This window comes from Geotrypetes seraphini, chromosome 8 (assembly GCF_902459505.1).
Source record: "Geotrypetes seraphini chromosome 8, aGeoSer1.1, whole genome shotgun sequence".
In the NCBI taxonomy this organism is placed as follows: Eukaryota; Metazoa; Chordata; class Amphibia; order Gymnophiona; family Dermophiidae; genus Geotrypetes; species Geotrypetes seraphini.
In genome coordinates this window covers 192,072,409-192,100,140 of record NC_047091.1, presented here as the reverse complement: position 1 = coordinate 192,100,140, position 27,732 = coordinate 192,072,409, and the positions used below count along the sequence as shown (strand labels likewise).

Below are 27,732 nucleotides of genomic sequence, written 5' to 3'. Positions count from 1 at the left end.
ATTATATCCTATGGACACGTTAGCATTTAGCACGCCTTAGTAAAAGGACCCCTAAATCTAAGAAGAATAGTGTACAATAAATGATATAGTGTAAAATACAGTAACAGGAAGAAATTAAGACAGAGAAAAGAAAAATACAAAAATTTAACATAAAATATTATTCCAGCCTGTAGGGAAAAAAAGAGCAAAACTTTAGTTCAGTCTAAATAGAGCACCACAATCACCTCCACTCCATGTGAGAATTACCAGAGGAATGATGAACCCAAAGTGGCAAACCCCAAGTCATCCTTACCACAACGATGACAAGAGACAGTTTAAGGTATAAGATTTTCTGGCAAGGCCCCAAACGCTGACAGCAGCCCCTCCGACATCAAACATCAGTCGGCCTCAGCCGCATCCCCAATCTTCCGACATCAGGTCCTCCCAGAGGGACGTCTCTGAAGCAGGCTCCGCCTCAGTATGATGGGCGGGGACCAATGCCATGCCTTGTTAATAGCAGCCTTTTGCAGCAGGAAAATATATGCGCGCACACCATCCTGCATGCCGGACAGACAACAGCAACCAGATAGATGTGATCCTCCAGAAGACCTCTACACTGCAGACAGGTAGGTTGTCGGCATTCTACCGTTAACGGTCAAAACATGACAGACCAGCAATAATGATCAAAAAATGACAAAAGCCTTTCGTCCAAATAGACCAGGTAAAAAAAACCAAATCGATACAATCCAAAACTAACAGAAATGACATTTAATATCATTGTAAGAAGGTATTTTCAACAATGGCTCATGGCCCAAATGTAGGGACTGAGGTGGCACGTATTTGTGCAATCTGGTGAGCAGATATTGAGGTTCTAATAGCAACATGATCTTGCATTTCACCCTGCTCTCGACTGGGAGCCAATGCAGCTTTTTTATAGAAATGGAGTGGTGCTCGTCTGCCAGGATTTTCCCAGAAAAAATCTTGCCACTGCGTTTTGCACTGTTTGGATTTGTCTGATCATACACTTGGGTAGTCCCAGCAGGGCAGCATTACAGTAATCAAAACAGAGAGAACTAATGAGACGACATTGGTGATTGCCTGAAAGGAAAGATACGGTTTCAGACCTCTAATCCAGTACAATTTTCCATATGCATTTTTTTACAACAACATAACATAACATTCTACTTGTATACCGCAGGACCGTGAAGCTCCATGCGGTTTACAAAAGAGAAAGATATTACAATTGAATAGAGTAACTTGGTTTCCTGTATACTTGGTGAACAGATATGTTTTCAAATGCCTCCTGAAATCTAAGTAAATGCTGGAAGTCATAATTAAGGAATTTAAGTCTTTGTTGCAGGATGCTGCCTGATAAGATAAGAGATGGTGATGGTATTTTTTAAATTTACATCCTTTTACGGGTGGAAAAGTTAAGTTGGCATGTTTACTAATGGCAAGTGAGTTGACATATCAAGACTGGGGTCCAACCACACACCCAGGTTTCTCACCCCATCTGTGGAAGACTCTACTACATTTCCATGCAGCGTTAACAGATATCTAGGACTCTGCCCTCCCCATTTATTAGTGAGCAATAATTCCATTTTTCTTTATTTCCTACCAGTCCATTGGCCTGAAACCATCCAAATATTTTCTCCAGTCCCGACTTAATCATTTTAGTCACCACCTCTGGTTCAGCCAATGGAATGATCAGTTGAATATCATCCGCATATATTTAACATTCCCAGTCCAACTTTCTAATAAATTCCCCCAATGGTTTTTGGAATATATTGAACCTCATGGAGGATATTGCCAACCCCTGGGGGACTCCTATATTCATTTCTCTCCATTCGCTGTTAAACCCCTGCCATTCAACTCTCGACATCCTATTGGATAGGAATTATTCTATCCATGCTAGGACCCTTCCCCTCAAACCTACTTCCCTGCATTACAGTGCTTGCTGAACCAGGTCAAATGCTGCTGAGAGGTTAAGACACCCCTGTAGTACGTCCTCTCCCTTCACGTGGTGCTTGAAAACAGAATCTTGCTCTTCTGCCAGGACAATCTCAGTATTCAAGTGTCTTCTGAATCATGATTCTGAATCTGAGAATCTCGGAGAGAGCGAGACCAGAAGGCTTTGAGCATGCGCAAATGCTCAAAGCCCAGTCCAGCCCAGCACAGGGAAGAGGGAGGATCTCTGTCGCACCACCCAGCCCACCCCAGGCCAGAAGAGGGAGAATCTTCGGGCACCGGCACCTCCTGTGCATTGGTGCTGGTGCTGGTGCCAGTGCCCAATCGGGGTAAGCAATGTCGTTGCGGTGCTCGGAGGGGGGATGTAGGATCGTAGGGGGGGGGAATGACACAAGCTGGGGGGATGCTGGATCACCGGGGGGGGGGGGGGTGCTCGTAAACCGAGTCAAACTTGGTTTCCGAGGCGCCGATTTTGCGAATGTTTTGCTCATCTTGCAAAACACTCGCAAATTGGTGCACTCGTAAACCGAGGTTTGACTGTATTTCCATTTACTGGAAACTAGCCCTTGCTCAAGTGAATGATTAATAAAGTCTATCAGAAGGGTTAGTGTTTATCCTTCTAGATCTCTCATCAAATATATTGGACAGGTGTCTAAAGAAGGAAGATCAGTTTTCATCCCACTTAGCATCATCTTTACCTGTATCTCTGTAACTGGCTCACATTCTTCCATCCTATCTCCTGTTCCTTCCCCACTCTTTTCCAGAGTTATGCTACCAAGAACATTATGATCTCTCAGTAATTTCATTTTTTTTTCTCTTCAAAGAATCTGCTAAAACCTATACCAGTTAGGGAGCAAGTTTCAAGTTTATTAGGTTTTTATATACTGCCTATCAAGGTTATCTAAGTGGTTTTACAATCAGGTACTCAAGCATTTTCCCTGTCTGTCTGGTGGGCTCACATTCTTTCTAACGTACCTGGGGCTATGGAGGACTGAGTGACTTGCCGAGGGTCACACAACCCCACAGGTGCTGAGGCTGTAGCTCCATCCACTGCGTCTTCTGTTTTCTTCCCAGCAGATCGTGTTGTTTAAAAATACCATCCTGGAAGCTCAGACTAGATATGTTCCATGTTTTAAAAAAGGAGGAAGGAAGACCAAACAGCAGCCGGCGTGGTTAACGAGTGAGGTAAAGGAAGCTATTAGAGCTAAAAGTGAATCCTTCAGAAAGTAGAAGAAAGATCCGACTGAAAATAATTATAAATAGCACAAGGAATGTCAAGTGAAATGCGAAGGAAAGCGAAGAGATATCTTGAAAAGAAGATTGCGCTGGAAGCAAAAACGCACAATAAAATATTCTTTTAGGTTTATTAAAAGCAAGAAGCCGGGAAGAGAATTGGTTGGACAGCTAAATGACTGAAGGATAAAAGGGGCTCTCGGGGAAGACAAGGCCTTGGTCTTCACTGAGGAAGATGTGGGAGAGTCTCCCACAGCTCTCAGGTTGTTTTCCCCTATAACGTGGGGAGCTTTCAGCTCTCTTTTTACCAGGTTTATTGTGGTCTACAAGATGACATTGGTAAGTAACCTTTTCCTCTTGGTAATAAAGCACAATTGCCAGAATGGCTTCAGTTTCCAAGCTTTTATTATGGATCACAAAACATATACTTCCTTCAAGGAAACAGAATAAAAGGAAAAATCAAACTCTCAAAACAAAATATATCAAAGGGCTTTCCAAAAAGGGAAAAAGAGCTTTAGGATTTTCAGCTGGCTTCTTTCAGGCATCCACTGACTCAGCAGCTCTATAATATGATAAATGTTCAAGAACATAAGAATTGCCACTGCTGGGTCAGACGAGTGGTCCATCATGCCCAGCAGTCCGCTCAAGCGGCAGCCCTTAGGTCATAGACCAGTGCCCTAACTGAGACTAGCCTTACCTCCTTACGTTCTGGTTCAGCAGGAATTTGTCTAACTTTGTCTTGAATCCCTGGAGGGTGTTTTCCCCTATGACAGCCTTCGAAAGAGCGTTCCAGTTTTTTACCACTCTCTGGGTGAAGAAGAACTTCCTTACGTTTGTATGGAATCTATCCCCTTTCAACTTTAGAGTGCCCTCTTGTTCTTGTTCTCCCTGCCTTGGAGAGGGTGAACAACCTGTCCTTATCTACTAAGTCAGGGGTGTCCAATGTCGGTCCTCGAGGGCCGCAATCCAGTCGGGTTTTCAGGATTTCCCCAATGAATATGCATTGAAAGCAGTGCATGCAAATAGATCTCATGCATATTCATTGGGGAAATCCTGAAAACCCGACTGGATTGCGGCCCTCGAGGACCGACATTGGACACCCCTGCACTAAGTCTATCCCCCTTCAGTACCTTGAATGTTTCAATCATGTCCCCTCTCAATCTCCTCTTTTCGAGGGAGAAGAGGCCCAGTTTCTCTAATCTTTCGCTGTACGGCAGCTCCTCCAGCCCCTTAACCATTTTAGTCGCTCTTCCTTATGTTTGTACGGAATCTATCCCTTTTTAACTTTAGAGAGTGCCCTCTCGTTCTCTCTACCTTGGAGAGGGTGAACAACCTGTCTTTATCTACTAAGTCTATTCCCTTCATTAATGTTTCGATCATGTCCCCTCTCAGTCTCCTCTTTTCAAAGGAGAAGAGCCCAGTTTCTCTAATCTCTCACTGTACGACAATTCTTCCAGTCCCTTAACCATTTTAATTGCTCTTCTCTGGACCCTTTCAAGTAGTACTGTGTCCTTCTTACGGCAACCAGTGCTGTACATAGTATTTCAGGTGAGGGCATACCATGGCCCACTACAATGGCATGATAACCTTCTCTGATCTGTTTGTCATCCCCTTCTTAATCATTCCTAGCATTCTGTTTGTCCTTTTCACTGCAGCAAAAATTGCGACCACGGACTGCGTGCAGAAGGAGGAAGACCCAGGACGGTGGACAGAGGTCTCTGTGCAGACCGAGACCATCCCCCAGCGCTACACTACAGTCTCTACACAGACAGAGGAGGCTGCGCAGCTGGATGGAGATCTCATGCAGGAACTAAGGAGCCTCAGGGAGGAGGTGATACACCTGAGAAGCATCCGAGAGGACGAGGCCTACATCGACGGAGTCGTCCAGGAGCTGTCCCAAATCACCGAGCAGGCCCATGACAAGTCCATCCTCGAGACACCCAAATCATCAGCTTTGAAACCAACAATTGGGATACAGGAAATGGCTAGCGGCACTGACTCCTGGCAGCTGGTGACCTCCTCCACGGGCAAACATAGGAGACACCCCCCCCCTTTTTCAATCTCTTCATCTTCTCCTTCTTCTTTCAAACAGGGCAGCTATACATCAACCCCTCAACTCGCCCTGCGGAACAGATTCCAGATTCTTCAGGAAGGAACTGCCGATGAGGAACAGGAGCAAGCCCAACACACAGCTCCATCTCCAGGGACAACTGACCGGCTCCCCCCAAAGAAGCGCAGAGTAATAGTCATCGGGGATTCCATGCTGAGGGGCACCGAGGGACCAATTTGCAGACCGGATATGCAATCTAGGGAGGTCTGCTGTCTGCCTGGAGCCAGGATACGAGATGTCACCGCCAGTCTGGATAGACTACTCACGCCCCGAGACCACTTTCCTATGCTTCTTGTCCACATAGGAACCAACGACACTGCCAGGAACACACCGGAGACCATCACCAGAGACTTTGGAGCACTGGGTGAGAGGCTGAAGCGGACAGGAGCACAGGTGGTTTTCTCATCGATCCTCCCAGTTAGAGGCAAGGGAAGAGCCAGAGATGAACTTATCCTGAGGACGAACGAGTGGCTACAGGGATGGTGCCGGGATATGAACTTCGGATTCCTAAACCATGGGGAAGTGCTACAAGGACTTCAGGGACCAGACGGACTCCATCTGACCAGTAGGGGTAAGAACGTCTTCGGACACCGACTACCCACCTGCTTCACAGGGCTTTAAACTAGGTAAGTCGGGGGAGGGTATCCATTCACATATTAGTGCAGAAAGGAATTATCCTGATGAGGTGAGTCGAAACTCCGCTTCCATGTCCAAGGTAAGTACCCACATTGCAAACAGTTCTTTGGGAGTCACACCGACTAGGGTAGGATACGCCTCACAGGGACTTAGCAAACACAAGATATGGAGGGCCATGTATGTCAATGCACACAGTTTAGTAACAAAATTCTAGAATTTATTTTATTTATTTATTTATTTATTTAGATTTTTATCCCGTCCTCCCAGTAGCTCAGAACGGTCTACAAGTGAACATACACAATGGAGGGTAATTAGACATATAAGAAGTGCAACAGGTTTGAATGATTGGATTTACAAGACTGAGATGTGATTTAAATACAGGCAATACAGCAATTTAAGAGTAGAGTTCAATTATAAGTATTTTAGTTTAAGTACAGTTATGTGAGATTAGGTAGTTGTGTAGTTTAAGTACAGTTATGTGAAATTAGGTACAGTTTGTCAGAGGATAGACTAAGAGACGACTGTACTGAAATTTAGGGAGAAGATAGGAGAGAGGAGAGGGGGTGCTTAAGGGGGGGGAGAGACAGAGGTGATCTTTAGTTGAAGAGGAGGGTCTTTACCAATTTGCGGAATGTTAATAGTGAGTTCTGTTGTCTGAGTTGGGGAGGGAGTTGGTTCCAGAGGTGTGGAATGAAGTGGCTGTAGGATCGTTTGCGGGCAGTTTCTGTGAGGAGGGACCTTCCGGGGGGGATGCATAGGCGTATCTCCGATTTTGAGCGGAGGGTGCGAGTGGGGTTGTAGATGGGAAGCTTGGATTTTATGTAGGAGGGGTGGTGGAATGAATTCTCTTGTGGGCAATTGCCAGGGCCTTTGGAGGCTGAAATAAGGAATGCCAACCTAGATGTGGTGGCAATATCTGAAAATTAGTTCATGGACTCACATGGGTGGGATATGGCTATACCGGGCTACAATCTACTTCGTCAGGACAGAGAGGGCAGGTTAGGAGGGGGGTAGCTCTATACATTAAAGAGGACATCAAAACCACCAGGATCACAGATGTCAATTACACCGGGGAGTCCCTCTGGGTAAACCTGGCAAGAGGCAGAGAAAAATGCCTGTATCTAGGTGTGGTATACAGACCTCCAAGACAACTGGAAGACATGGACGCAGAATTAATTGAAGACATAGAGAATATCACTCTACGAGGAGAAGCTGTACTGCTAGGGGACTTCAATATGCCTGATGCAGATTGGAACTCATTTTCAGCGACAACCAGCGGTAGCAGGAGGCTCTTAACCTCCATAAAGGGAGCACGTCTCAAACAAATGGTAACGGAGCCCACTAGGGCCCAGGCGATCCTCGACCTGGTACTCACCAACGGGGAAAGCGTCTCAGAGGTCTCAGTAGGAGATACGCTAGCCTCCAGCGACCACAACATAGTATGATTCAACCTTAGGAAAGGCTTCCCTAGATCAAACACGAAAACAAAGGTACTCAATTTCCGGGGCACAGACTTCGCACGCATGGGAGATTTCGTCCATCAGACGCTGCAGGACCAAGCGGAGACCGATGATGTAGAAGCTAAGTGGTTAACACTGAAATCAACCATACATGAAGCAACTAGCCGCTTCATAAAATCAGTAAATAAACGACAAAGAAATAATAAACCCCAATGGTTCACCACGGAGATCTCACACCTCATTAAGGAGAAGAAAAAAGCGTTTCTCTCCTACAAGCGCACGGAGAAAAGAGAGGCAAAAGTAGAATATAGGACCAGGTCTACAGCGGTCAAAATGGCAGTTAGGGAGGCAAAACTTCGAGTGGAAGAAACTCTGGCAAAAAACATTAAAAAGGGGGACAAATCCTTCTTCAGGTATATTAGTGACAGAAAAAGGAACACAGGCGGGATAGTACGCCTTAGAAGACCGGACAGAAGTTATGTGGAAGCAGATTCCGATAAAGCCGAACTACTGAATGAATACTTCTGCTCAGTCTTCACCTGTGAGGCACCGGGACACGGTAGTATTGATAGGATGAAGGAGTTGGATGTCGTCGGCATAAGCGTAAATAGTAAATCCTATGGATTGAGCCAGAGTAAGAAGTGGGGATAGGAATAAGTTGAAAAGTAGAGGAGATAAGATTGAACCTTGAGGAATTCCGAATGTTTGGGGTATGGTAGGAGCAGTTTCGTTTTTTGCTTGAACTTTAGAGCAACGTTCGTGGAAATAGGATGTAAACCAAGAGAGGGCACTTCCGGTTATACCACAGTCTTTTAATCTGAGGAGAAGAAGGGAGTGATCGATAGTGTCAAAGGCCGCGGACAGGTCGAGGGAAATTAAAATAGTAGATTTCTGATGATCCTGGTAATAGTGTATGGTTGAGATAAGTCCTAAGAGTGATAGTTCTGTGGAGTGTGAAGAGCGAAAACCGGTTTGACATGGATGTAGTGCATGGGTTTTTTCGAAAAAATCAGTTAATTGCGAATGAATAATTTTTTCTGTAAGTTTAGAAACTAAGGGTAAATTAGCTATAGGTCTGTAATTTTTAGATAGGGTGGGATCAGTATTATTTTGTTTGAGTTTAGGGAAGATGAGAGCTGTTTTCCAGGCGATCGGGACCAAGTTCTCGGAAAGAGATTTGGAAATCATTTCCCAAAGGTATGGGCCGAAGAAGGAGTAGAATTTTTTAAGGAGTATCGGAGGGATGCTTTCCAAGGGGTTATTAGTGGGATTAAGAGATTGTAAATTGAGAGATAGTTGAGATAAAGTGGGCATTTTGAAGCTGTTGAAGGAGCTAAAGGGAAGTAGAGTTGAGTCAGCTGAAGTTTGAACAGAAAGTGTAGGAGATGTCGAACCTAATAGTGATCTGATATCTTTGATTTTAGTATCAAAGTATTGTGAAAGTTCCGCTGCTGAAGGTAGGGTTGAAGTAGGTGGGTTTTGTTTTTTTTTAGAATATTTAGAGAGCGACTGTGCAAGACTGAAAAGAGTAGAGGAATTACGGGTAGATGAAATGAGCTTAGCATAATAATCTTTTTTAGTTTGTTGGATAGTTTTTTTATAGAAGGATGCTTTTTCTTTGTAATGAATGAGGTGATTGTTAAAGCGTGTCTTACGCCATTTATTTTCTGCTGAACGCAATTGTTTGCGGAGAAGGGCTAGTTTTTCGTTGTACCAGGGGTGGTGGGTTTTTGTTTTTTTTATTTTGGAAGATTGATTGTTGGTGGTTTTATGTTCGGATTTGGGTGCTAGAGAATCTAATAAGGAGGATGTATGTGTTTCCCAAAGGGAGAATTGTTCAGAGAGTGAAAGCGAAGAAAAGTCTTTGAGATTTATGTCGAAGGAAGACTGAATGGTCGGAAGTGTTATTTTGTTAATGTCTCGAGTAAAAGGAATATTAGGTATTTGTTGATCGTGCTGGGGAAGTAATGGTAGTTTTAGTTGCCAAGTGATCAGAGTATGATCTGACCATGGTACTGGATGAAATTGTTGAGGAGATGATTGATAGAGTTAGAACTTAGGATCATATCAAGTGTGTTTCCAGCGGAGTGTGTAGGCGTGTTGATATGTGGAGAGAGCGATAGATCAGAAAGCAATGTTAACAGTTCAGAGGTATTGTAGTGGTTAGGAGAGTTAAAATGTATATTGAAATCTCCGAGTATTATAGATTCGGGATAGGCAATATTAAAGTCAGATAGGGTGGAGGTAAGGGCAGAGAGTGAGAGTTTAGATACAGGTGGGGGTAGATAGATCAAGAGGAAATTGAGAGAAGAACAGTGTTTAAGGGAGAAATGGAGAGTTTCGATTAGAGGATTGGAGAGTGGGTAGGTAATATTTGACTGAAGAAGAATGGAATTATGGTAGATGACAGCTAAGCCACCTCCTTTTTTTTTGTTTGGCCGGGGTTGAAAAATTGCTTTATAGTTGGGGGGGCAGGCTTGAGTGATGTAGGCATCTTCTCCCAGTGATAGCCAAATTTCTGTGAGACATAATAATTGAAGATTATGTTGTATGATAATGTCATGTATTAAATGGTATTTATTTTTGATGGAACGTACATTAATCAGGCCTGAGTGAAGTTTAGAGGAGGGGTTATTTTGTTTAGGGTTGGAAATGTTGGTGGAATGTAATGGTATGGAGATATTGTGCCTGGGTCGGATGATAGTAGATGTTACAGGAGGTGAGTGTTTGTGTGGTCGATGGCCCCAGAAAGAGGGGATAGAGGACATTGTATTGGGAGGGATGGACGGAGAAGTAGAAAGAGAAAAATGGGGAAAATGGTGGATTACAAGGGGAGAAATTAATAAATAGCTTGTGAGAAATAGGAGTAAGTAGGATGGAAAAAGGCTTGAGAGTTGTTTAATTGTAGATAAGCAGTGTAGGAAAGAGGATAGAGTTTGAAGGAGCTGCATGAAGGAGCGCCGCAAGACAGAGAAATATATAGGCGGTGCTACCGGTGAGAAGAAGTGGGAGGAGTCGTCCGCGCCGCCGCTTCGCGGCGGCGGTCTCTTAGAGGAACGAGAAGGCCTGTTGGAATCAAAGGGGAGAAACATTAGAGGAGTAAAGTGGTAACAAGAGTGACTAGCAAGAAAAGGTAAAATGAAAGACAAATACGACGAATGAAACAATATAAAAGTATTATAGCAAGAGAAATATTAACTAATAAAAGAATTATAGTTGATAAAACATGTATACTGGCAATAGTTAAAACAGAATATACATATAAACTTGTAAGTTGGCAATAGTTACTTAACTGGTAGAGTTGAAGCTGTTAAAACTTAAATTAAATAAAGTAAAATAAGTAAAATATAGTTATTATTAGTTCAATCGGAGGTAGCAGTTCAAAAACAGAAGATTAAACTAAGTAGAGGTGAGCCAGAGAGTAATGAAGTCAAACAATGCAGTGTAGCGTGCGCCGCAAGACAGAGAAATATATAGGCGGTGCTACCGGTGAGAAGAAGTGGGAGGAGTCGTCCGCGCCGCCACTTCGCGGCGGCGGTCTCTTAGAGGAACGAGAAGGCTGGTAGAGTTGAAGCTGTTAAAACTTAAATTAAATAAAGTAAAATAAGTTATTATTAGTTCAATCGGAGGTAGCAGTTCAAAAACAGAAGATTAAACTAAGTAGAGGTGAGCCAGAGAGTAATGAAGTCAAACAATGCAGTGTGTCAACATGGATTCACTAGGGGCAGGTCATGCCAATCCAATCTTATCAGCTTCTTTGACTGGGTGACAGGAAAGTTAGACTCGGGAGAGTCTCTGAACGTGGTGTACTTGGATTTCAGTAAAGCTTTTGACAGTGTCCCGCACCGTAGACTATTAAACAAGATGAAATCAATGGGGTTAGGTGAGAAACTAACTGCATGGGTCAATGATTGGCTGAGTGGAAGACTTCAGAGGGTGGTGGTCAACGGCACCCTCTCTGAGACATCGGAGGTGACTTGCGGAGTGCCGCAAGGATCAGTCCTGGGACCATCTCTTTTCAACATATTCATAAGGGACTTGACCCGGGGGCTTCAGGGTAAAGTAGCACTGTTCGCCGACGACGCCAAACTGTGTAATATAGTAAGTGAAAGCAGTCTCAAGGGTAGTATGATGCAGGATCTGATCATGTTGGAAAACTGGTCCTCAACATTGCAGCTGGGCTTCAACGCTAAGAAGTGTAAGGTCATGCATCTCGGCAGCAGAAATCCATGCAGAACATACACCTTGAATGGAGAAGCACTAGCTAGGACTTCAGAAGAACGGGACTTGGGAGTAATCATCAATGCAGACATGAAGGCTGCCAAACAAGTAGAGAAGGCCTCATCCAAGGCAAGGCAAATGATGGGATGTATCAAGAGAAGCCTGAAGTCATAATGCCACTTTACAGAACCATGGTGAGACCTCATCTGGAGTACTGTGTGCAATTCTGGAGGCCACATTACCGTAAAGATGTGCTTCGAGCCGAGTCGGTCCAGCGGATGGCCACTAGAATGGTCTCCGGACTCAAGGGTCTCTCATACGAAGAAAGACTGGGCAAATTGCAGCTCTATACTCTAGAGGAGCGCAGGGAAAGGGGTGACATGATTGAGACATTTAAATACGTCACAGGACGTGTCGAGGTGGAAGACGACATCTTCTTTCCCAAAGGACCCTCGGTCACAAGGGGGCACCCGCTCAAACTCAGAGGAGGGAAATTTAATGGTGACACCAGGAAGTACTTCTTCACAGAAAGGGTGGTGGATCACTGGAACAAACTTCCGGTGCAGGTGATCAAGGCCACCAGCGTGCTCGACTTTAAGAATAAATGGGACATCCACGTGGGATCCCTACGAGGGTCGAGCTAAGGAACTAAGTCATCAGCACTCAGACTTAATGGGGTGGGTCAGTAGAGTGGGCAGACTTGATGGGCTGTAGCCCTTTTCTGCCATCATCTTTCTATGTTTCTATGTTTTTGACTGGGTAACAAAAAAGCTGGACACGGGGGAGTCCCTGGACGTCATGTACTTGGACTTCAGTAAGGCTTTTGATAGTGTCCCACACCGCAGGTTATTGAGCAAGATGAGTTCAATGGGATTAGGAGAAACGTTAACTGCATGGGTAAAAGACTGGCTCAGTGGTAGACTTCAGAGGGTGGTGGTGAATGGTACTCTCTTCGAAACGTCAGAAGTGATCAGTGGAGTGCCGCAGGGTTCGGTCTTGGGTCCGATCCTATTTAATATCTTCGTAAGGCTCAAGCGCTTCAAGGGAAAATTGCATTATTCGCTGATGACACCAAACTATGCAAAATAGTAGGCAAATGCACAGTGCCTGACTGCATGACGCAGGACCTACTCTTACTGGAACATTGGTCCTCAACTTGGCAACTAAGTTTTAATGCCAAAAAGTATAAGGTCATGCACCTTGGCAACAGAAATCCATGCAGAACTTACACCCTAAATGGTGAGATCTTAGCAAGAACTACAGCAGAACGGGACTTGGGAGTAATCATTAGCGAAGTCATGAAGTCTGCCAATCAAGTGGAGAAAGCTTCATCCAAGGCTAAACAAATGATGGGTTGTATCCGAAGAAACTTCGTCAGTTGGAAGACCGAAGTTATAATGGCGTTATATAGATCCATGGTGAGAAACCTCCCCCCCCCCCCGGTCTCACACAGCCATCGGCAGCATTTATCATTCTTTCTCCCCCCCTCCCCCTCCTGGGTCTCACATAGCCATCGCCAGCGAAGCATTCACAACTCTCTGCCTGGAATGTCCTCTCCGACGTCAGAATTGACGTCGGGAAGAAGGCTTCCGGGTGCGAGTAGTGGCAGCAGATGAGCAGCAGCTGTGGACCAGGGGAGAAGTTTAAATCAGGCCTGGAGGGAGGCTTTTTTTTTTTTTTGTGCGGCAGGGGAGGGACAGGAAGCGATTGCCTGTCCCGTTGTCCCCGCGCACAGCTTCGGGACGCTGTCCCTAAAAACGGGACATTTTGGCGTCCTGAAGCTGTGTGGGAACAACGGGACAGGGGATCCGAAAACGGGATTGTCGCGTTCAAAACGGGACATATGGTCACCTTATCTCTTCCTGAAATCTAATCAAATCAGGACTTCTTAATCATACTTTTCCAGATCTGGTTCAAGGCAATGTAGCAACATGGGGAACTGATACAATATATAGAAGGGAGGTACAATATATTAGTAGGAAGGTTACATTGTTACTGGAAAGAAAACAGCTAAGAGGTACATGGGAAGTTATACAATATATAAAGTGAGATGTAGGAAAGAGAACAACTAATAATCTGAGTGAATAAAGTTTTACGTTGCCATCTCACTCGGAGCACATTTCAGGAAGTCCTTTCAATCTTGAAATAATAATTAGAAATATTCTGGATTAAGTAATTGTCACTGTGATCAAATAGAGAGAAGGGAGGAGATATATTGAGGGGCAGCTTGCCTCTCTTTCCTTATACACCTCCCAGAGAACTCCGTCCCTCAGATATGTCACTCTTAATGTTACCCTTCTCCTCCACTGCCAATTCCAGACTTCGCTCCTTTCATCTAGCTGCCCCCTATGCCTGGAATAAATTACCCGAATTTGTCCGTCAAGCCCCTTCCCTTGTTTAAAAGCAGACTGAAAACCCACCTTTTTGATATAGCTTTCAATCCTTAACCCTACTCCTCTGCCCTCCAACCCAGCCAGCAGATTAACCATTCCCCTTAACTGTATCCATGACATCCTGTTTGTCTGTCTTGCCTGTTTAGATTGTAAGCTCTTTCGAGCAGGGACAGTTTTCTTACTCTTTGTGCGTCTGGTAGCGCTATAGAAATAATTAATAGTAGTAGTAGTAGAATGAACACACTTGTAGGTCAGCAATCAGATCTTGAACTGTAAGCGATGGCTTGAATGTGTGTTGTCAGCGGTGAATGTGGCAGGCGTGGACAGTGTTCAAGCAGATTTTATCAGTCATCAGACTCTGGATCCTGGAGAGTGGTCTCTATCTCAAAGAGTGTTCGATTGCATATTAGATCAGTGGGGGCATCCCACATTCGATCTCATGGCAACTGCAGCCAACAAGAAAGCAAATCAGTTCTGTTGCGAGGCCAGCAGCAAAGGCCTGGATGTGCTGGTGCAGCCCTGGCCATGGGAAGGTCTACTATATGTCTTCTCTCCGTGGCCCATGATAGGACATCTGTTGAGATAGATAGTGGCAAAGCTTCAGGAAATTATAACTGAGTGGTATTGGTAGTCAGTATACAATAAAAATCAATACTCCACTAGTATGAAACGATCTATATTCTGTCACTCATTCTTATACAGTATTCTTAAAAAATTTCTGACAGAAGATAAGGAGTCAGTACTATTGTGCCCTAAAATTGGCCCTGATGGAGTGGACAAACTAGCGGTCCACGAAATGCCGGCCGCGTCGGTTCCAGTTCCATCTCCAAGAGTAGGGAACAGCTCCGGTCCTGGTTCCGGTAGTTTGTGGTGGCACACAGTAAATGAAATCTATGATTGAAGACTGAACAACTACAAACACTAAAGATAAGTAAACCTCTGCTAGTTTTTCAAACTGTGAAGTGGTCTGTATTCAGAGCTCCAGTGTTGAATATATTAATCACAAGTTATAATTAAGAAAAAAAGATAAAATAGTTAAAGAGTTATAAATTAAAGGCTAATAGTAAAAATGCACTAAGCAGGTTTTTGGCCAGTGATTGTAGTATGGAGTATACATTCGGACTATATCTACGCTGACAGTGAATGTCGATGAGATTATAAGCGTAGTACTCCTTAACTCTGAGGCCTTTTCCTGCATAAACTGTGCTTTTAAAAAAATGCTTAAAAAATAGTCAACGCTTGATTAATTAACTTGTTTAAGAAGAATATAAGAATGAGTGACAGAATATAGATCGTTTCATATGAGTGGAGTATTGATTTTTATTGTATACCGAGATAGATAGTGGCTCACAGAGGTCTGGTGATCCTTGTCACACCCGATTGGTTTGGATTCAGCAGAATTAGGGGCTCTGGGTACCTAGTCATTCTCCCCTCCTCACACAGGATCTAATCATGATGCAGACCACTTTGGTCTTATGGCATGGCCCTTGAGTGCGCATCCTTTACTAGCTTCTTCACCTGTGATTGCCACGTTGCTATATAGCAAAAGGAAATCCATAATGGCTGCCTATGCAAAGGCTTGGAGATGTTATCAGGCCTGGTGTGGCCTGTGACAGGTGGACCCAGCTGCTCCATTGGTTCCTTGGGTCCTGGAGTTCTTGCAGGATGGCCTGAAGAAGAGCCTAGCAGTAGATTAATTCTGGGTGCAGATTGCCGGTCTTTCGTGTATGGTCCCTCCTCTGAGGGGTACTTTGGCATCTCATCCAGATGTGGCTCATTTTCTGCAGGGTGCTCTGCGGCTTAGGCCTCCATTGCAACTTCCCTGTCCGACTTGGAATCTTAACCTGGTTCTCAGTTCTTTGGCTCGCTTGCCATTTGAGCCACTGGAGCAGGCATTACAAATGGATCAGGTGGCCTTTATGGATCTCACAATCAAGACGGTCTTCCTGGTGGCTATTACCTCAGCCCGTAGGATTTTGGAGCTTCAGGCTCTTTCCTGCTGGGATCCTTTTCTGCGTATTACATATTCCGGGGTGATGCTGTTCCTGTTCCTTCCTTTTTTCCCAAAGTGGTTTCCACTTTCCATGTAAATCAAGAAGTCCGCCTTCCTGCTTTTGCTTCCTCTGGTTAAAGGGAGCAGGACTGGGTGTTGCGGTTTTTGGATGTGCGCAGGATCTTATTGTGGTACCTGGAGGTCACCAACAAGTTTTGCCTCTGACCACCTGTTTCCAGGTGGATCTATATGGCCATTTCTGCGGTTTATGGGACGGCTGGAAAGAAGCCCCCCCCCTCATAGTGCAGGCTCATTCTACCAGAGATGCTTCATCCTCTTGGGCAGAGTCGTTGGCTGTTTCTCTGGGGATGATATTTGCAAGACTGCTACCTGATCCTCGTATAGGTTCAAGTTTTACAGGATCTGTCCCCGCAGGCTCACAATCTATCTAATGTACCTGAGGCAATGGGGGGATTAAGTGACTTGCCCAGGGTCACAAGGAGCAGCATGGGTTTGAACCTACAACTTTTACCACTGTGTCTCACACTCCCTGTTCCCCTTTCTCTCTTGTTCTTATACTCTACAGAAGTTCCTAGCTGCTTTAAGACTAACTGATGTTCACAGGAACAGTGATGAGGTAAGAGGGGAAGGGGTTTAAGCCTCTGAAATTTGAGGCTTCCTACAAAGTCTTGACAGGTGAAGGGAAATAACCCACTGGTCCTGGAATAAAGTGTGGATTTACAAGAAAGAAGATTAGCAAAGGTAAGAACCTAATCTTTTGATCGGCGCCCACTTTTGGTGCATGGCATGGCTCTTGAGTGCACAGCCCTAGCACAGTACGGTTTTAAGAAAGGTTTGGACAATTTCCTGGAGGAAAAGTCCATAATCTGATATTAAGAGAGACATGGGGGAGGCCACTGCTTGCCCTGGATCAGTAGCAAGGAATGTTGCTACTCTTTGGGGTTTTGTGAGGTATTGGTGATCTGGATTGGCCACCGTAAGGATGGGCTACTGGGCTTGATGGACCATTGGTCTGACTCAGTAGGGCTGTTCTTATGATATTCAGAGGTAGTCATAACTACCTTTCTAAGGTACTAGTGACCTGGATTGGCCACCTTGAGAACGGGCTACTGGGCTTGATGGACTATTGGTCTGACCCAATGCTATTCTTATGTTCTTATGCAAGAAGTCAACTACGATCCCAGCTTTTACTAAGCCTTGGAAAGATTTTCAGCATTGGTGTATGACTCATGAAGTGCAGCCATATGAGGCTCAGATAACTAGTCCTGTTGTTTCTTCACAACGGTCTTGAAAAAGGTCTGGCGGTTGGTTTTCTCAAAGTTTAGGTAGCAAGCCTCTCATGCTTAGAGCTCGAATGGAGAAATCATCTTTGGCTTTCCTATTATAACCAGATTTCTTAAGGGAGAGTTGTGACTACATTCTCCACGTGACAACCATTTTCTGTGTGAAATATTATAGGTTTAAGGGGTCCTATGTAAAGTGCCATATGAACCCTTATGAAAAGCATCACTGAGAGATTGTTCCATCAAGGCAGTTTTCCTAGTAACCATTGCCTAATCAGAAAGAATTTCGGTGTTTCAGGCTCTGTCATACAAAGAGCCATTCCTCAGATTTACATTGATATCTCTATGCAGTATGCCTTCCTTTCTAGCCAAGGTGGTCTCGGCTTTCCACGTCAGTTCTGGTTTCCTGTGTTCCATGCCTCAGGCAGGTAGAAAAAGGACCGTTTTCATTGATCCTAGTTGTGAGGAGAGTTGTTCTCTGTTATTTCAAGGTTACAAATAATTTCATCTTTTGGATCATCTTTTTGTGTTAACCAACCTTAGTAGATGGAAGCTTTTGAGGCAGGCTTTTCCCATTTCCACATGGATTCGCATGGTCATTTCGTTTGCATGTATTGGCTGTGATAGACAGCCACTGATCTCTTTGAAAGTTCTTTCCACCAGAAACGTGACCTGGTCTTTGACAGAGTCTCAGGCAGTTCCATCTGAGGAGGTTTATAGGACAGCTACATGGTCCATCCTTCATACTTTTACAAAGTGTATAGTCTGGACCTGGCAGCATAAATGGACACTGTCTTTGGGTCCTCAGTGCTTGCAGCAGGCTCATCTGCCCCACTCTAGACTCGGGGAATTGATTTGGTACATCCCATTTGTGAGGAGTGTGTGGCACAGTGGTTAGAACCACAGCCTCAGCACCCTGAGGTTGTGGGTTCAAACCCCATGCTATTCCTTGTGACCCTGGGCAAGTCACTCAATCCCCCATTTTCCCAGGTACATTAGACAGAGTGTGAGCCCACTGGAACAGATAGGGAAAAATGCTTGAGTACCTGAATGTAAACCATTTAGGCCAGAGGTGCCCAAAAGGTCGATCGCGACCTACCAGTAGATTGTGAAGGCAACACGAGTCGATCACGGAGCCCATCCCGGGCTCTGTGATAGACTCGCGTTGCCTTCGCATTCTACCTGCTTCTCCATGGACATTTGCTTTCCCGACTCAGTAAACAGAAGCGCCGGGCCAACCATCTCCCCCCCTCCCGACGTCGATTCTGACATTTTTATTAGAAAGGAAAGAGATCTTGTCTCTTTTAAAAAACTTTTAAAAACTTTCTTATTCAATGATGCCTTTATCGATTAATTAATCTCTTTTTTTTTTTTTTTTTTTTTTTTTCCCCTCCCTTTGTTTTTTTTCCCCTAATATATGTTTTTTCCTCCATTAAGAGAAAAATTTGTAACTTTTTCCCCCCTTTCCCTCTTTTCATGTTTGTTTTTAACATTATGTATAGAGATTTTTTCTGTTTTATGTAATTATTTAACAAATATTTATTTTGCTGTTATTAATGTATTACTAATATGATTGTATGTTCTCTTACAATTTGTTTTTTTAATTGTACATCGCTTAGAATGTTTTAAATAGGCGATTCATCAAAAATAAAGTGAACTTGAACTTGAACTTGAACATCAGAGAGGAAGTTCCGGTCCAGCCAATCACTGCCTGGCTGGCCTGGAACTTCCTCTCCAACATCAGAATTGACATCGGGTGGAAGGCTGGTTGGCCCGGCGCTTCTGTTTACCGCGTTGGAAAGCAGGGACAGCTCACAACTCGGTGGCGGGCAGCTTGGGGGCCTGTTCCCCGATGGCGGTGGCTTAGGGGAGGGGAGGTTGAAAGAAAGACAAAGAAAGAAAGGGGCAGGCAGGGAGACAGAAAGAAGTGAAACAGAAAGAAAAAAAGGGGGGACAGAGAGACAGAAAGAAATGGAGCATGGAGAGAGAAAGAAAGAAGGGAAACAGAAATAAAGAAAGAAAAGGGGGACAGGGAGACAGAAAGAAAGATAGAAAGAAAGGGGGCATGGAAAAAGACAGACAGACAGAAAGAAAGGAGGGGGCAGGGAGAAAAGAAGAAAAAGTTGGGGGAGGGAATGAGGTCTGGGGGGGAGGGAATGAGGTCTGGAGGAGAGGAAGCATGCAGGAGGCTGAAAGAAGGGAAGAAATATTAGTTGCACAGTCAGAAGCAGAAAGTGCAACCAGAGACTCTTGAAATCACCAGACAATAAAGGTATGAAAAATGATTTTATTTTCAATTTAGTGATCAAAATGTGTCCGTTTTGAGAATTTATATCTGCTGTCTATATTTTGCACTATGGCCCCCTTTTACTAAACCACAATAGTGTTTTTTAGCGCAAGGAGCGTCGAGAGCAGCGCAGGGCATTCAGCGCAGCTCCCTGTGCTAAAAACCACTATTGTGGTTTAGTAAAAATGGGAGGGGGTATATTTATCTATTTTTGTATAGTTGTTACTGAGGTGACATTGCATAAAGTCATCTGCCTTAACCTCTTTGAAAAAACCCCGGAATATAAATGATAATTAATATTTTCTCTGCGTACAGTGTGCTTTGTGTTTTTTTTAATTTTATTGTTGGTAGATCATTTTGACTTGGTCATTTTAAAAGTAGCTCGCAAGCCCAAAAATTGTGGGCACCCCTGATTTAGGCTATAAGTGGTATATAAATACTAACAATTAATTAATTAAGACTACTATATCCTTTGCACTAGAAGGAAAGATTAAGTTCTTACCTCAATAATCTTCTTTCCAGTAGAAGGGTACAATAGTCTTGGCGGCTCACCTTGTCAGATTGTACTATAGCCTCCTTTCTATCAGACATATATAGCTGTCTCCAGATGCTTGTCTCTGTACTACCAAGACAATATAAAGTTCTTTACTGTCCTTCGGGTCTTCTTTGAAGAAGAATTGGCTGTTAGTGCTATCACAAAATCTTTAGAAGAATATGACAAGAGTTGCATAAATGTTAGTGATGATTGCACTCCAGTAGGTGGCTTACTTGGTTCCACCCTGTTTAAGCTATATATCTCATGTTTAATTAAATGTTTTTTCTTGCAGAACAGAATAGACTTGAATTGTTGGAGAGTTCCCCGTGCCTTTCTTGTTATTTCTCCTTATTAGGGGTTATCCTTTGCTTTGGTATGAACTGAAGGGCTGAGCTCCACCCAGTGACATAAGGAGGAGTTGAAAAATGTAGATGATGCCTTTTGCAATACTTGCAGGTTTGGGAAAAGAACCATTTGTCAATACTAATGTACCCTTCTACTGGAAAGAAGATTATTCAAGTAAGAACGTAATCTTTCCTTTTGTGCGTTTTGAACTTGGACGTTTTGGTTTTTGAAAATGATCAAAAAAGATAGATGCAGTAAGGGCGAACACATCTAGAAATGGTCATTTTCAAAAAAACAAGATAAATGTTTTGCAGTTTCATAAATGGACATTTTCTCTACTATTATAGAACAATCAAATTACAAATGTATAGCAAAGAGAATAAAAGAAGAGAATGAATGAAAGGAGAAGAGAGAATTGAAAAATGTACCCTTCTCTAGGAAATGGAGAGAGTCAGCAGGAGCTGTGCTTTCCTAGTCCCTAGAACCCAGACTCTAGTGTTGACCTTCATAGATCAACCTCCAAAACAATTTTGCCGTTTTAGCTTTGATTTGGAGGTTTTTAAAATAGTCACATCTAGAACTTTGATTCAGAGTTATTGTTTTGGTGCTACAGGGAACACTCAGTACTTTTCCAAAGTCTTCTAGCTGAGGTTGCATTCGTGAAGTTTTTGTTCCAATTTCTCTGTGCCAAAGCACTATTTCCCTTGGCTCTGCCTGTCTATGGGCCCATAATTTAGACACCAAGCTAGTATTCTGGGGCAGCCACTTTGTGCACCCAATCTGTTTTAATGTGGGTTACTAGGTGTCTCAATACAGCAGTCAGGCGCCTAATGGACAGTATTCAAGAAAGCAATGCACTGAAACAGAACATGCTAAAGCAGAGGCACCAAGTGTACTAGATCAGTGTTCTTCAACCGCCGGTCCACGGTGCGATCAATGTGGCATTATCTTCGAGCCAGCTCCATCTTCCTAACTGATTCAGTGCACAAAGCCACAGGCAGTGACTCCTACGGGCATCCTGCGCTTGAACCGGAAGCCTTCTCTCTGACGTTGCAACGTCAGAGGGAAGGCTTCCAGATGAGGCACGGGACGTGCAAGGTGCAATTAGTATTAGGGAGGCGGGGTCTGGGTGGGGTCTGGCCCACAACTTAGCCCAGTGTTCTTCAACCGCTGGTCCATGGACCAGTGCCGGTCCACAAAAATGTCCTGCCAGTCCACAGGGCCAGCACGTGCATCAGGCCCAAAACAGTGTCCACGGTGCAATCGATGCGGCGTTATCTTCGAGCCAGCTCCCTCTTCCTAACTGATTCAGTGCACAAAGCCACAGGCAGTGGCTCCTACGGGCATCCTGTGCCTGAACCAGAAGCCTTCTCTCTGACGTTGCAACTTCAGAGGGAAGGCTTCCAGATGAGGCACGGGACGTGCAAGGTGCAATTAGTATTATGGAGGCGGGGTCTGGGGTGGACATTGGATAGAGATGGGTGGAGTCTGGCCTACAACTTAGCCCAGTGTTCTTCAACCGCTGGTCAACAGACCAATGCCGGTCCACAGAATAATTCTTTTATTTCTGCCGGTCCATAGGTGTAAAAAGGTTGAAAAACACTTTACTAGATTATATATGCACTTCCTTTCTGTGGTGTTGCTTTTAGAAAATTGACTCAACTCTTTGATAGGCATTCTGCTTCATTTTATCAATCAAGTTCCTTATATTCAACTTGATGTATTTGATCCGTTCTATGTATTACTTCTTTCCCTGCCATGCCGGTATTTTCTGCATTATATTGTAAATGTTTTCTGTCTTTATCTGTTTTTAACTCCATTATTCTAATTTGTATTTATCTGTATCCCATGTATTAGCTCACCTTGTTGTGAACCACCTAGAACTTTTTCGGTATGGCAGTATATAAGAATAAAATTATTATTATTATTTATTAGATGCAGGGACTTTAAAGGGCCATTTTACCACCCTGTTGGCACACTGTGTAGAATGAGAGGGTTAGTGGCAATATTCCATGCCGATGTTAGGAGTGGCAGTGCTCACCACTCCTTCTTCATATTCAGTGCTAGCACAGTCCAGAACCACCACTGAATATCCATTTATTTGGGCCGCTGGTTTATGACCACATCTTTGTACACAAAGTGGGAAGATCAGCCTGTTTAGGTTAACCTGGATGAGGTAGGCATAATGCCCGACTGGTTTTTATTATCCAGAAATATACCAATGAACCCTGGACAGCTGAGTCTAACCTGAGTCTGGTCCATCTTTCGTCAGGCACCGAAGCTCTGATGAAGATGCCAGCGATGATGAACCAGAGACATTCCTGCACAGAAGCCCAGACTGCACTACAAACTGCAGATGGGACACCCAAACAGACAGCTGCAAGGACCAGAAAACCCTGGCCCTGGAAAACAGGATGGTCAGTTTCTGTTTTATTGGTGTTTTAATTCTTAATTTTTGCTGTAGACTTGCTTTATTGTGACCTTTCTATAGAACTCCTCTCACATATATGGATGGACAAAGGATTTTGAACAAAAACAAGAGTTCTTTTCAGATACCTTCTGAGAAATGACTTTGTATTGTGGGTATATCCTCTGCTCTATGATGAATTTATTGAACATTTCCTTAGCATCCACACCAGCAGATGGAAGCAGAGAACAGGACCCCAGAGCTCTCCCATATAAGAGCACCAAGCAGCATAAGCTCCTCAGTAGTTCTCTTTCTCTAGCAGATGCTGATGGACTTACAAACAGCTTCTTAAATGGCTTGTGATGGATGCTCCTGAGTCTTGGTTGAGCAGGGGGTGTATTAGAAACCCAAAAAAACTCTGTAAAATGACGATGTTCCTAAATGGACTTTATTTGAAAGTGTCAAAGTTCCAAAGGTACATTGAAATCATCCATATACAATAATTTCATCCACATAAAAATAAATCATCCACATAAGAGCCTTAAAAGACCTAGTCCACTAGGGATACAGGACCCAACACGGTCCGCGTTTTGACAAAAAGTCTTCTTCAGGGGTCCCTGGGGGTCCTATAAAGGTGAGTACGTGGGAAACAATTGTGTGGTGAGCCAGAAGTGAGACACTGCTTGCATTTGCATTAGAAACAGCAGATAAAGGCCATATGGCCCACCATATCATCCACCATCTCTTCCTTTTCCCTAAGAGATCCTGCATGCCTGTCCCATGCTTTCTTGAGTTCAAATACAGTTCTTGTCGTGACTACCTCCACTGGGAGATAATTCCATGCATTTATAGCCCTTTCCGTGAAGAAGTATTTTTGTATTTTTGAGTCTATCCCCTTCAACTTATGCCCTCTCGTTCTAGAGCTATGTTTCATTTGAAAGATACCCACTTCCTGTGCATTTATGTTGCAGTGATATTTAAATGTCTCAAGCATACTTCCTTTCTTTGTGCCGGTCTGGAAGGATGATAAAGAAAGAAAAATTAGGTTCTTACCTACTAATTTTCTTTCTTTTAGTCCCTCCAGACTGGCACAGACCCCGCCCTGTCATTTTATTTGGTGTTTTTCTTTTTTTTTCTTTTCTTTTCCCAATTCTTTATTATTTTCAAACTTACAATATGTATAATAAATAGAACATTTTATACTTCAATATCACACTTAATATATCATTAATATCCATTTCAGAATTAGTCCCCCTCCCTCCTAAACAATCATAATGCCAAACATAAAATTCATATAATAAACCTCAGTACATTATATTTAAATTCATTATCCTAACAGATTGCCCCCCTCCCGGATATGCATGTTTATAGGGGAAAATAATACTTAGACGCTACAATACTTTGCCAATGGCTCCCAAGTCTTCTGAAATTTGTTAAAATTCCCTTTCTGAATGGCTAATGTTAGTTCCATTTTATATATATGACACAATTCCACCAAAAACTATAATTAAGCCGGCTCCAATTCTTCCAATTGCTCGTAATTTGTTGTATGGCTACTCCTGTCATTATCAATAAAAGTCTGTTCTTAGATGATATTTGGCTTTTAGCTCTCATTGACATGCCAAATAGCACAGATAATGCCACAGGATTTTCTAACAAACAATTTATTTGGTGTTTTTCATGAAGAGTATGGTTTTTCTGCAGTATCTTTTCTTAGTTTTTGGGAAGTGTAGTGAGAGCAGTGATGTTTGGTTCGTCTGGTTTAGCTGGCGAACCGTGGGGACACTTTGAAGGTGTTTTTTCTAATCTGTATCCAACAGTGTCTCCATGTCTACTCCAGACAACTACTTTGTTTTCTCTATTAAAGAGTGGAGTTGGTACATTAATAGTTCACCGTTTTTAAGTTCTTAGTTCCCTCTTGCCTATTTATCAGACTGCTCATTGATGGGACTGCACAGTCCACTTGTACTACTGCCAAAAGTCAATGTGTTCTCAGTTTCTACCTACTGGCAGAGGAGCATAAACCCATCCATTCTGTGCAAGTCTGGAGGGACTCAAAGAAAGAAAATTAGCAGGTAAGAGCCTAATTTCTCCCTCCTCCTCTCCCTATAGGCTAAGGCTCTTAACAATTGCATTGTGAGCTCATAGAGCTTTATGGCTATAGAAATATGACAAATATAGCTGTAGGTGGTGTTCTAAGCCACCCTAAATACCTTGTATGAAAAATTTTTTGTAATAATAGTTCTTCTCGGCCCTCAGAGATGCTACCAGGGAATCAAAAGATAATATCCCCTGGCTTTATGCACCTGATCGTCACTGGGTCGGTATTGGTACAAAACTAGTATATCATCTTAGAATGAATTATTTTAATTTACTCTTATACTTAAAATAATAAATATTACTGAAGAGTTATTAGGTCAATACTTAGCTTTAACCGGGATGGTGGTTGACAAGGGATATACAAGCCTACTTGTAAAATCACCAGTCAAGCCTACCATCCAATTCATATGGAAATATGACGGCAGATAAAGGCCAAATGGCCCATCCAGGCTGCCCATTGTCACAAGCACCCCTCAGAGCGGAGTGGTCTTGTAACAAAATCTATGCTCTGGCGTGTCCCCTACCACCAGGGGTAACTTCAGGTCTTTGCCTGGGCCCTAGGCAACCGCCTAGGCCTGGGAGAAGAAGGTAAGTATTGGCTGCAATCACTCAACAAAACACAAAGTCCTGTCAGAATTCTTCCAAAACATAATAATAGTTTTATTCTGACCTTGATGGTCAAAAGAATAAAGTATACAAGCCATGCATGCAGCACTTCACAAAAATCCAGTTTTCAAAAATGAAGAAAAAAATGAAGATTAAAGGTTCAAAAGAACACCCAAACAGCTTTGTCCCACCTGAGACCATTCACTCTGGCTCAGTTAAGAGACTAGGCTCATATTTCAAAAAAACTAAACTTTTCTCTTGTAGCAGTGGGTTGAGACATGGAGGAGATTTCCATAGCAGATATATATAAAGTCCAATCATAATTTATAACCACAGGCAGTTCATGTTTTCCCTGGGCAGCTAACCACAAGACCGTTTTCTAAGGCTGCTGAGTGCTTCAGTTATTTCTCAGTAGGCAGCACAGCTGAGAGAGATTCTATAATTACCCTCCCAGCCACGGCACACACAGGGAGGTTTAGAATTATAGCACATTCATACAGTTTAATATACTTTAGCCCAAACTTCATATGGTCACAGCAGTAAATCCCTCAGATAAGTAACCTCCTCAGTTAACCTAAAGTTTTAGCTTCAATGACAAGGAGCAGAACATAAAGTATTCCCTGCTCAAAGAGTGAGGAAAAAAAACCACTGGCTGCTTTTCCAGCTACTCACTTTTAATTAATGTCCATGGGCTGTGCCTGACTCTGTAATGGAGCCAGCTTCCTGCACTTCCATTCCTTCCACCCACTCTGGAAACTGGCAGGTAGAAGTGGGATGACTTTCTTCCACCTCCTGCATAGGCCAGTCTGGGACCTCAGTCACTGCTTCCTTGTCCCAAGGCTCTTGCTCTGCTCTGGGCTGCTGGAGTGACTCAGCCTCGTCACTCTCTCCTCACCCTACTGCTTGCTTCAGCCTGCCTTTAATCAGCCTACAGTCAATCCCCTTCAGTCTGTAGAGGGGGATGGGCTTTGGTTCCACTGCAGGCTTCCCTTGCCTGTTTTGCCTGGGTTTTCTAGGCTCAGCTAACTTATCTTTGGCTGCCCTAGCTGACGTATGGACTGGATGCCCATGTTGCAAGTCTGCCTGCCCCTGATCCAGATCACCACTGCTTTGATCATATGAGCAAGGGAGGTCAGCCTCAAGTTGGTCACCAGAATTAATCTGGTCAGCTCTTCTGCACAGGATCCTGTTAGGTGCAAAACTAGTGCGGGTGCTAGGTTTTTCACATTCCCCCACCCTTAAAGGCTGACCCTCACTTGTACCCTGAGGAGTCCCCATGTTCTCTAGAATACGGGACAAAATATCCACATTGGTGTTTAATTTACCCGGCCGGTGAGCCACCTTAAATTTGAATGCTTGAAGAGCTAAATACCGTCGGGTCAGTCTAGCATTATTGCTCTGCATGGTATTTAACCATTTCAAGGCCGCGTGGTCCGTAACCAGCGTAAACTCCCTGTCCTGTAGGTAATGTTCTAAAGTTTGAACAGCCTACTTAACAGCTAAGCACTCCTGCTCCACTGTCACATAGTTCCGCTCATTTGGATGGAGTTTACAACTAAGGTACAGAATGGGATGTTCTAACCCTTGGCTTTCCTGACTTTGGACTACTCCTAAGCCCATACTTGAGGCATGTTTGTAAAATTAATGATTGTTCAAAATCAATAGCCTTGAGCACGGGCCGCTCACACAAGCTGGCCCTTAACCTTTGAAAAGCCTATCTACTTACATCATCCCAACATAGTGTCTCTGGGCTCAGTCAGGGGTCCTGCCCGTGACGAAAAGTAAGGAATAAACCTCCTGTAATACCCTACCAGTCCTAAGAAAGCCTTGAGTTGTTTTTTGTTGTTAGGACAAGGGTACCCCCGAATACACAGCACCTTATCTACGATAGGCTTTATCTGTCCCTTTCCAACAATATATCCCAAGTATTTTACTTCTTGTTGGCCTAAAACACTTTTTAGGATTTATTGTGAGGCCAGCCCTCCTCAGAGCGCCTAGGACAGCCGTAAGCTGTTTCAAATGCTGTTCCCATGTAACCAATGGATCACTATGTTTCTAATGTAAGCGTCCGTGTACGCATGGTGGTCCCTAAGCACCTCGCGGACTAGGCGTTTGCGGTAGCAGCCGCCCCATGAAGACCAAATGGCATTCACTT

At 43.7% G+C, this 27,732-nt stretch overlaps 1 protein-coding gene across 9 annotated transcripts in view; it reads left to right on the top strand.

Moving 5' to 3' along the window:
- LOC117365440 overlaps window positions 1-27,732 on the top strand; it is a 362,671-nt gene that overhangs the window by 126,651 nt on the left and 208,288 nt on the right. For all 9 annotated transcript variants that reach the window (XM_033955907.1, XM_033955906.1, XM_033955904.1 and 6 more), the window contains exon 9: window positions 22,737-22,881. In XM_033955907.1, the coding sequence (XP_033811798.1) occupies window positions 22,737-22,881 (145 nt within the window). The remainder of the gene's footprint in view (window positions 1-22,736; window positions 22,882-27,732) is intronic.